Consider the following 11,739-nt stretch of genomic DNA (forward strand, 5'->3'; position numbering starts at 1 on the left):
GCAACATCGATGGCGACGACAACGAAGATTCAGATTCTTAACACAATGAAAAAACAAACACATACCTGACTACACCCTTATTATTAATAATAATATATTCTAAGAAAGTGTTACATGAATACAAATAAATATGTATCATAATCGACTTTATCCCCCCCCCCTGTTTTTTTATTTATTTACCGTACTTTATTACTAATTAGGTTACAGATTTATAATACCAGCATATTGATCATATTATTATTCTTTATTTGTGAGACACAGTTAATATGTTACTGTCATCTGTTGATAAGACACTACAAGCGTTTTATGCAACTTCCGCTTGCGATTGCGATATCGTCATCGTCGTAACGCTTTCTCTTGCGTTCAGGACACGCGTCATCCGAGTAAAGATCGCGCGTCTCTGTCTTGACCCCTGGCACACTTCGCAAATCGCTCACCACGGCCTCGAGCAACTGACACAACGCCTGATGCTTGAGATCCATCCTCATCGAAGAATACAGAAATTGCGCTCGCAGCTTGGCGCGTTTCCACCAATTACGCTTCTCGATATCTTTTATATCGTCAATGTTGAACACTTGCATGCGCACCAATTGACCATCCATCTCACCCGGTGTTTTCGTGATATGCAATCTCCCGTTTTGCATCCTCGTAATATTCTGTGATATCGGCTCTTGCGCCGCAATCGAGTTCTGCTGCACAGTCGTGACATTTTGCGATGTCGGCTCCGCGAAAGATTCGAACAGTGAGTCCATCCCATCGTCGAGTTCCTCCGGTTTGTCACTCACTGAATCCATCTTTAAGATTCCAAACTGCCTCTGATACTCGATGACCCATTCTTGGAACGTATCCTCGGTCATTATACCTTTAACAAGCTTAACGTGCAACTCCTTCGGAGCGATGCACTTGACAAAGGTTTGCATTTCCCACTTAGAACATACCGCATTCATCGAACCTTTCATCCGCACCCACAGGCTGTACATTTCCTGTAAAATGCTTTTCATCTCCTGTCCCTCACGCATACGACGCGTATCCACTTTTCCACTTCTCGCAATGTAACCTGCTATCATTGCAATTACCAGTCTTATATTCTGCGTCGCCGAAAAAGACGCTTCCCACACGTCTGTCAACAATTCAAGCAAGGTAAACTTTGCTGATGACTCTGCATCAATCTCTATAACCGGTATCGTCTTCTTCTTCTCCATCTCATCTAGTCGTTGTGTAGCCTGTTCGTAACAGACGATGTTATTTTTATAACTACGAAAACTTTTTCTACACCGTCGCTACGAACCTGTGCGTTGAACATGATGTTTCGTCGAACTCGATCGTTGCGCGACGCTACGAATACGCTTGATCGCCCGCGCTTTTATTCCTCCTTCGTCGCCCTTGAGATTCGGAATGTCATCACCGTTGCAAACCTCACACTTGCACCGAGAAAAAATACATCTGACACACTTCCTGCCTGCGTGATCACGCAGGAATGCTAGACCCTATCTTAAAACCTCACCTCAATTCTTGCGCAATAGTCGCATGTGTGTTAGACCCTTACATTTATTCCCCTTTTTTTCAGGGCTGCATTCGACGGGCAGAGTGGCGCAGTGGAAGCGCGCTGGGCTCATAACTCAGAGGACCGTTGATCGAAACTACGCTCTGCTAGATTTTTTTCTTCACTTGTAGAAAAATTATATGTGCATGTACCTTGTGTATCACTTATACACACTTTTATTTGCCAAATGTACGCGACAGCCGCGCGCGTCGAGTGTCGGACTGTCGACCGCGCGAGCCGGGTTCGATTCCCGGCGAGCCGTTTTTTTTTCCTCGATATTATTTTATTACGGTGGATATGTATCCGTGTGTGTGTGCGTGCGCGCGTGTGTGTGTATCCGTGTACGCGATAGCCGCGTACGCGTGCACCTTATATATCACTTTTTAACATTTTTTATCAAGTGTACGTGATAGCCGCATGCGTTAAGTGTCAGACTGTCAACCGCGCGAGCCCGGTTCGATTCCCGGCGAGCCGTCTTTTTTTTCTCGATATTAATTTTATTATGTAGAAGGTGGAGGGGGGATTAGTCATGCGGCTCACACGTACGCGTACCTAACTCAGTCGCTCTGACTCGGGCGCGGAGCGCGGGGTGTACGAAGGTCTGTGTGTGGGGTGGGGGCTCCCCTCCCGGCAGAACGTCGGTCTGTGTGTGTGGGGTGGGGGCTCCCCTCCCGGCAGACCGTCGGTCTATGTGTGGGGTGGGGGCTCCCCTCCCGGCAGACCGTGTACCCCGCACCCCACTAACCCTGAGTCAGAGCGACCGTGAGGTGGTACCATCACAGGTCTTCTACTGGTAACGTTTGGTTTACCACATTAGATTTGAAAAGTGGGTACTGGCAGGTAAAGATTCGTCCAGAGAACAGGGACAAAACTGCTTTTTCGATCGGCAAAGGGCTATGGCAATTCACTGTCATGCCTTTCGGGTTATGTAATGCCCCAGCGACTTTCCAACGATTAATGGAAAAAATTCTACGAGAATACTTGTCGAAAATTTGTTCTTATATTTAGATGACGTAGTGGTTTTCGGAAAAACTTTTAAAGAAATGTTAAAGAATCTTAAAACAATTTTCCAACGAATTCGGGAAGTAGATTTAAAGATCAACCCGGAGAAATGTGTTTTTTTTTCAAAGGGCGTTAATTATTTGGGCCACGTGATTTCAAAGGAAGGTATCGCTACCGATCCGGAAAAGATTTTAGCAGTGAAAGACTGGCCAGTACCGCACACAAAAAAGCAATTACGAAGCTCTTTGCTCTTAGGTTTTTGCTTTTATTATAGAAAATTGGTAAAAGGATTTTCCTCTGTTGCGAAGCCCCTTTTTGCGCTCACAGAGAACAAAATACCATTTTCTTGGAGAAAAGAATGCCAGGACGCGTTTAATGAATTAAAGCGTGTATTATCTTTTTCTCCCGTACTTTCTTTTCCAAAAAGGGAAGAAGGAGTTTATCTTGGATATCGACGCCTCGAATATCGGCATCGGTGCAGTCCTCTCGCAGAGGCAAGGGGGAAAGAGAGACACATAGCTTTTTTCAGTCGCATCCTAAACAAGGCAGAAAGGAATTATTGTGTTATCCATCGCGAACTTCTAGCGATTGTGGAGTCACTTAAATCTTTCAGGCACTATTTATTGGGGCGAAAGTTTTTAATCCGTACGGATATCTCCCTGAAGTGGCTTATGTCCTTTAAAGACTTAGAGGGACAGCTCGCAAGACGGCTGGAGAGGCTCCACCGTTTCCAATTCGAGATCATCTATCGGAAGGGACAATCTCATTGAAATGCCGATGGGCTATCTCGACGCCTGTGCGAGACCTTTAATTGTAAATATTGCGCCAAGGTGGAACAGAAAGGCGCTCAGGAGCAGAAAGAAATTGTAGCACGAATTGTCATCCCCGAGAGAAGCCAACTAGAATGGCGTAAAGATCAGAGGGAGGATCCGGACTTGGCGATAGTCGTTTCAGGGAAGGAGGCTGGCGATTCCGGGTCGTCTCTATTTAACCCAGAGGTAGTACACCCCCAGGAGTTTTAGTTGCTAGGTGGCGCCCCCGGTGGTTAGCACCGGAGCAAGGGCGCTGAGTCCAACATATTCTCTCGACCTTCCCGGGTCGAGAGGAATGCATGACGCATTTCTCCTGAGTCACCAAAAAAAGAGAAGGAGGTTGGGAAGCGCCCGCTACGTTTGGATTCCTCTTCAAAGAATATTTCTAGCCGAATTTATAGGCTATATTGGGATGCTCTTTGCCTCAAAGACGGGGTCTTGTATAAGAAGTGGTAAGCCCCGAATCTGAAATCCGTCTTTCTTTAATTGATTGTTCCCTGAAGTCGTATAAAAGAAGTCCATGAACAGGCCCATGATTCCCCTTCGAGTGGCCATTTTGGGGTAAACGAGACACTCGAAAGAATCCGGAAACGCTTCTTCTGGGCCACATGTAAACAAGACGTAGAAGATTGGTGCAGTTCTTGCAAGGCGTGTGTATCAAGGAAAGGACCCTCAGGGAAAAGGAAGTCTCCCCTACAAGTCTATAATGTCGGGACTCCGTTTGAAAGGGTCCAGTTGGACATATTGGATCCTCTTCCTTCCACCTTTTCTGGTAACAGGTGTTTGCTTGTTTTAGTGGACTGCTTTACCAAATGGGTGGAGGCTTTTCCATTGAAAAACATTAGGGTGAAAACGGTCGCAGAAATCTTTGTGACCCAAGTTCTTTCCAGGCATGGAGTACCTTTAGAAGTTCATACCGACCAAGGAAAAAACTTCGAGTCGAAACTCTTTTCTGAACTGATGGTACTACTCGGAATTACCATGATAAAAAGACGAGGACCACAGGCTCTTCATCCTCAATCAGATGGTCAAGTGGAACGCCAACATTAGACCGTTACTAATTTTTTGGCGAAGTATATTTCTTCAAGTCAAAGAGACTGGGATCGCTGGATACCGATGTACCTGATGGCTTATAGGACTTCGAAACAGGAGATGATAGGTTTAACCCCTGCCGAGCTCTATTTTGGACGAGATCTCCGCATACCACTGGATATTTTACGTGGAAGTCCTCCTAAACCTCTTGAACCGGAATTAAATACAGATGGGTGTTATGTCAGTGATCTTCAGCAGAAATTGGAGGAAATTTCTACGGAGGTTAGGAAACGAATGGATGTGCGATCTTCACGCGTAAAAGCCCGTTACGATCGCAGGGCTAGACAGATTACATTTCAGGAAGGTCAAAAAATTTGGTTTTTCAATCCCTGAAGGGTTAAGGGGAAGACCCCTAAGCTGCAGAGTAATTGGGAAGGTCCCTATACCATAATTAAAAACTCAGTGAAGTGGTCTTCTGTATTCGGAAATCTCCCAAACATCGAAATAAAGTCGTTCATGCGGCTAGGTTAGCTCCTTTTGAGGAAAGAAGAATTGAATAGATTAGAAAGTCAGAGCCCAAGGAAAGATTAACATTTTTTTTGGGGGAGGAGAAGGAAATAAATGCCTTTTAATTTAGTACCATAGTTTGGTTGGTTCTGTTTGTGTTTCCGTTATTTTTGCAGTATTTCCGACGGGGGAGCGAGACAGAGACTCCGGACGTCCGACACTGGTCTTACTCATCCACTCGAGACGATTGTGTTCGACCCTCTGAGGAGTCTCTAAGAAGACTGCCCCGCCCGTGGTTTTTTTGAGCCAGTGGTTTTTCCCACGTGGCTTTAAAGCGAATGCTGGGGCAGGGACTCGGGGAGCCTGTAAGGACGTTCGGTCCACGGGAAGTATTCCCCCCCCCCCTTGTGTGAAGATTTGTAACAGGGGACGTCATCGTCGGCTTCGTCAAGATGATCGTCGTGATACAGTAACGAAAAGGGCAAGGATTTACACGGCGCATGTCCACTCGGAATGAGTCCGGCATGGGAAGGAGTCGCCCTGGAGCCGTTGGGGGGAGATTGATCACCTCTCCCAGGAAATCCGGTCGGGGACTGTTTCGTAGGGGAGAGGGATTGGAGTCCTATTCTCGCCCTGAAGTCTTTAAGAAGACTGCGGGAGGACTGTTCCCCCTCTGATTGTCGGGACGACAATCTGAAGAGGAGGGGAGCAGTGTTATGCCTGCGAAGTAATATGCCCGCGTTCTGGGCGCTCGTTATCCGGTATGTCGCTTGGTTACGAGTATTGTTTGTTTATGTTTTCAACGATCGATGGATTTTGAATTTGGCCCCTGCCTTGAGCAGGCGCATCGTGGGCCGCTTGTAATCTTGCTTTCATTAAATCCTGTTTCCTAGTGCAATTCGGTCTTTCGTTATCTCCGCGGACCTGCGTGCATGCGAGTGTGCTGGTGCTAGAAAGAAGCGGACCGGATCCAACGGCTTGCGTCTCCACGTGAGGCACAACAATATTATTATTATTAATAGGATAAATTTTTCTCATTATGTGAAAAAATGCCTCAATTCTTCTTTCAAAAGGATAAATTCTTTTGAATAAAAATTCAGCAAGATAGTGTTTGTAATGCTTTTCACTTATTCCGTAATGAGGAATTACACTACGCATATCACGCCATACTCTCTCAATATTTTGCGTACGACAGCCAGTTATAAGGTAAACAAAATTTTCTGAGTGGTTAACGCAATGATGATTATAATAGTAACCTATTAATGAGTATCCACGCCAACAATCGCTGTATATTGTTGTTCCAGGTAATATTCGACGACGTATTTCCGTTGTTAATGTAGATTGGGTAGATCTTTTACAGGAATTACGCAAACCCATGTGGAACAGTACAACGGCGGAAGCACATGCGTGGAGAGAGTACGTTCCGCCCCCCCCTTCGGGGGGGCACCTCCCCGTTAAAATATAACCCTACCCACACTATGTTCGAGGTGTGGAGTGGATCTCGCTTCACGTGGAAAGTCGCAAACCCATGTGGAACAGTACAACGATGGAAGTATATGCGTGGAGACAGTATGTTCCGCCCCCCTTCGGGGGGCTCCACTTTGTTGAGATATAACCTTACCCAAACCCAGTGTATTAACTGCTTTACCCAAATATCACCCGTGTCTAACCTGTGTCTACATGTATATGATGTCTGAAAATTACATATAATTCGTTAACATTGTTTTTAATAACTTTTTAACGAACAACGAGCGACGGCTAAAACCTTTTTTACGTCACTCAGTAAGGTGTCCTTGCCAACATATGTCAAGGTCAAGTTCGTAGGAGCAGGATCCCCTATTTGGCATTTTTACCCCATCATGTTTTATAAGATTAGATATAAGCCATTTTATTTCTATGATTTCGAGATGGAATTGTTTAAAACAAAAAGATAAATTACTCGTTCGTAGTTTTTATTTACGTTCTTTAAGTCAAGCGTCTAAAATGACTTCGCTAGAAGAATTGTGCACATTTTTTAAAGCAATTCTTGTAGCATTAAGCGAGTATGTTGGCTCCAATGAAAACGGGAAGGAATTATCGTCTGATTTATATGTTTACGGCATTTAAATACTATAATTAATAATGTTCCCGCGCCTGAAATATCGGAAATGTCAGATGACATAAATAAAAATATAACACTAATCTCGACGAGACAGATAAATCAGAAAAAGCCGATGATTAGGATATTTCTAACTGGTTTCAATGGAGTACCAACATATATAATAATGACATACAGATAGCAGTTAATTGTACTGAGGGAACAGCAATAAATGCTTGCTACAATCCTGTTTTTGAAAAAAATAATGAAAACGCGTTTAATTCCGTACGTTGTATACTTTGGAGTGGTGTAATGCGATTACATTTCCATATAGGCGAAGAAATTGCCACTTTTTCTTCCGTTGAGTCGGCATTTGCAGATTTGAAAAATCGCGCATTTAAAGGTCAATTGCCAACGCGAGCCGACAAATTCGTACATGAACGTCTTGATTATCTTGACGGAAAAATAAAATTGGCATCGTGTCAAAAAGATGCTTTAAATATAAATTATACACAGGGAAATCAAGTAGCCCTTAATTACTTTGAAAGTTCCATTGAGGTGCAAACAAATCAATCGACAGATGACTGTTCTTATTCTAATACAATTAACTATGATGTACAAAATATTAGTACAACAGAAGGCATCAATAAAAATAATGTAATGGTTGATACCATCGTTCCTAATAATAACAATAAAAATAATGCATCGATGGATACAATCATGATCGATAGCGAAGATCAGTTAAATTGCAATGTCCGCGAAAATTGGCGAGGCCTTGTTCGTGAATCACCGGAAGAGCAATGTTTTACTCCAAAAAAAAAACGGCGTAAACCATCTTATTTAAATAAGTGCCCGGAATGGGACTACATCAAATTATCTAAAAATCAAAACATGCCACTCATACAGAATGGTAATATATGTAAAGGCGTCAGTATCGATAAAAGGTTATAACCACTTTTGGCGCCTGGCGTATGGCGCCCGAACACACGCAGCCATAAGCGCCTGGCGCTTAACACTCCCACACCGACCGACCACGCTAGTTCGCGGCGCCACCGCTACGTGGCGAATTAACTCGGAAGAGAAACCTCGTCAGTGGAATATACTACTAAGTATAGTTAAAGAAAGACTAAGAGAAGTAAGCCCCATATCATTTCTCAAACTTGTGCGTTCGATGCGATACTCCATCTAGTTGCAAGCGGCATTGCAAATATCAAGTCCTATGAGGACAAAATAAAGTTTTCGGAAAATCCTACGATAAATCTAACCATGTTAGTATTACGTGACGGAAAAATAACGACAAGTCACTACAAAGAAAGAGTTAAAATCTTATTAAAAAATTCTCTTTTTAGTGACGCTTTAACTAGCTATACTTGTGGAATTTCAAAATTAAATACCAATTGCAATGTCGCACATTTAGTTAGTTATTTCTTCGCTGATACACCAAGTTATGAAAAAATCGTTGAATGTTCCTGCGGCTTCTCGCAAAAAAGGCAGCTTACGGAATTAAATATAAATGTGGACATACTCCTTTGCAAAGGATTACAATATACAGGGTGTATTCTAATTCGCGCCCACCATTTATATAGTGATATTTCTCATGAAAAACTGAGTCCAAGAGTCCTGAACTATTTTTTCAAGTCATGTCTCACAAAGTAGTTATTATTATTTAAAAATTAGCGAATCCGCATCGCTTTTTAAACGGACGCATGTTCGTGAACCACACGTCTACTAGTGTGCGTGAGTGAGTCGCCGCGCGCCTCAGCGTTGCCATGGCCGCGTTCACGTAGTTCCGAAATAATCAATAATTGCTTTTTGCAATGAGCATGACATTTTCTACCCAGAAAGCATCTTTTTAGATTACAATTTGATATTAGTTGTACTTTCACATAAGAAAATTGTAAAATGATATAACTGTGGTGATAGTACCCCCCGTTCAGCCGTCATCCGAGTTCCGATTTGACCAAGATGATTTTTTAAGTTAATTTTTTTCACTATCAAAAATAAAATTTTAAATCTCCAAGAATTCTTTTAATTATCAATTTTAATATTAATAAAAACGTTTTAATAATAACTTTATGCAAAAATGCACATAAAAATGGATTTAAAGTATTTTTTAATCAGAACTGTTACCCTCTTACCGCGCATGTTTTAGCAACTAGATGGACTCATCAACGAAACGCGAGTTTTTACGCGAGTGAGTACTTCGTCTCAGGGCTGTATTCGGAAACACCATCGGAATGTTCTATGTATCATTTCATCCTTATTCACCGAATGTGAAATGATACATAGGGGCATTCGAGTGATGTTTCTGAACACAGTCCATGCTTATTGTTAGATAAGTGTCTAGCGTTTTGCTACTTTTTATTTTTTCTTTCCAGTTTATCCGAGTAGATTTTCCGAGATGGTCCTGATCCACATTAACTCGGATAATCGGGACTCAATTGTACTTCAATGTTAACACTGTTGCGGTCATTATCTTCTTTTACTTTATTTAATTTTTCACACTTACACTTATCGGTGAAAAGAACTTTTAATTTTTCACACTTACACTTATCGACTTCCGTTTCCGGCAGCGTGAGTGAAAGGTGTTGTGGTGTGTGAGTGCGAGAAAAAGAGAGGATTTAGGAAAGGTAGAGTAGTGAAAGAGGGAAGAGAAGGACGGGTGGACGTGAGAAGGGGTGGAGTGAAGCAGAGTAAGTGGAGGAGAGTGGTGGGAGCGAGAGGGATAGAGTAGAGGTGAGAAAAGCGGGACGGAGAAGGTAGGTTAAGAGCAGAGTGACAGGCAGACACGTGTAGGCATAGACTAGCGAGAGAGGTAGAGAGGGGAGTCGAAGTCTAGAGGGAGTAGGAGCGCGGAGAATAGAGAAAAGCAGACGGGTAGAGAGGCGAGCGTACAGAAGGAGACAGTAGGAAGAAGGTAGAGGTAAGGATGGAAGGAGAGAAAAAAGGGGAAGAGGGGGAGAGGGTAGGAGAAAAGGGAAAAGTAGGAAGACCGAGTAAAGCAGAGATATTAAAAAGGGAAAGGGCAAATAGTCTGCCAATAGCTGATTTGTTCAGGAGAGGAGAGAAGAGGAAAGAGAGGCAGGGGGAGGAAAAAGGGGAAGAGAATATATTTAGAAAGACCACGAAAGTAGGAAGATCACCAGTTAAGGGAGCGGAAGGGAAAGAAGAGGGGAGGGGAGAAAATAGAGAGGGGAGGGAAACGGAGAGGATAGATGAAGAGATAAGGAAAGGGAGGGAGGAGATGAAAGAGATGAGAAGATGGATGGAGGAGAAGATGAGCGAATGGAAAAAGGAAAAGGAGGAGATGAAGGAGAGAATTAAAAAGGTAGAGGAGGAATTGAAGGGGTATAAAGAGAAGGAGAAAAGAGAGTTGGAGGTAGAGAAAGGGGAGAGAAAAAAGGAGGAGGTAGGAGGAGGAGAGAAGAAAGACAGGAGGTGGGAGGATATAGGAGAGAGAGTAAAGAGAATGGAAATAGAGGGGGAGATGATGAAAAGAGAAGAGAAAAAGAAAAATATTATAATAAGGGGGGTAAAGGCTAAGAAAGAGGGATGGGAGGGATTAAGAGAGGAAGTGGAGGAGATAGTAAGAGAAACGGGAGCAGAGGCGAAAATAGAGGAGATAAAGAGAATAGGGAAGAGATACAAGGATGGAAAAGACATGGTGATGGTGAGATTCGAGAGCGTGAGGGATAAGATACAGGTAATGAGAGGGAAGAGAAACCTGAGGGAGAGGAACGAGTGGATAAAGGATGATCTCACGGAAAAAGAAAGAAGAGTAGAATGGTTAATAAGGGAGGAAGCGGAGGGGAAGAGGAGGGAAGGGTTAAAGGTGAGGGTGGGGTATATGAAGTTGTGGATAGAGGGAAAGTTATGGAAATGGGATGAAGAGAAGGATGAGTTGAAAATGGAGCAGGGAATAGGAGAGGAGGGAGGAAAGAAGGAAAAGGGTTTTTAAAAGGAGAAAGGTGGGGGGAGGAGGGAGATGGGAGAGGGAAGAGGAGGAGGGATAAGAAGGAGGGAGACAGAGGTAATGGAAGAAGGGAGGATTATAAGGTAGGATTTTGGAATGTAGCGGGCCTGGAAAACAAGGATAAGGAGTTTTGGGAGGGGATAGGAAAATGGGATGTAATAATTATGAGTGAAACGTGGATACAGGAGAAGGGATGGGTAAGGATAAAAAAGAGGCTGCCAAAAGGATATGTATAGGAATTACAAGAGGCGGGAAAGAGAAATAAGAAAGGAAGAGCGATGGGAGGAATGGTAATGGGAAGAAGAGAGGAGATAGAAATAAAGAAAGGGAGAGGAGGAGAGGGGGTAGAGGAAGGAATTATGAGTACGAAAGTGAAGTTAGGAAGAGAATGGTGGAGGATAGTAGGAGTATACGTAAATGGAGATCTGGAGAAGAAGTTAAAGAAACTGAGGGAATGGATGGAGAATAGAGAGGAGGGGGTAAAGGTGTTAATAGGAGGAGATTTTAATGCGAGGACGGGAACAGAAGGGGGAGGGACAGGAGATGAGGGAGAAGAGAAGATAGAGAGAGAAAGGAAATCAAAGGATAGAAAATGTAATAAAGAGGGTAGGAATTTGTGTAGTTTTTTGGAAGAAATGGGATGGTCGATAATGAACGGAAATATAGAGGGGGATGAGGAGGGGGAATGGACGTTTACAGGAGGAAGAGGGGGAACAGTAATAGATTACGTGATAGGGGATAGGGAGACGAGAAGGAGCGTAAGGAGGATGAAGGTAGAGGAGAATACGGATTC

General features: G+C 43.4%; 1 protein-coding gene and 1 non-coding gene across 2 annotated transcripts; both read left to right on the plus strand.

Annotated features, from left to right (window-relative positions):
* Positions 1-1,581: 1,581 nt before the first annotated feature.
* Positions 1,582-1,653, plus strand: Trnam-cau. The gene has a single exon. It is a non-coding gene; the product is annotated as a tRNA-Met (tRNA).
* An 8,249-nt stretch (positions 1,654-9,902) lies between these two features.
* LOC105556901 (golgin subfamily A member 6-like protein 22) lies at positions 9,903-10,931 on the plus strand. The gene has a single exon (XM_012004011.1). It carries the CDS (start codon positions 9,903-9,905, stop codon positions 10,929-10,931), a length of 1,029 nt encoding a protein of 342 aa, XP_011859401.1.
* The last annotated feature ends 808 nt before the right edge of the window (positions 10,932-11,739 follow it).

This window comes from Vollenhovia emeryi, unplaced genomic scaffold, assembly GCF_000949405.1.
Source record: "Vollenhovia emeryi isolate VEMERY1.0 unplaced genomic scaffold, V.emery_V1.0 DF939719.1, whole genome shotgun sequence".
NCBI classification, from domain to species: domain Eukaryota; kingdom Metazoa; phylum Arthropoda; class Insecta; order Hymenoptera; family Formicidae; genus Vollenhovia; species Vollenhovia emeryi.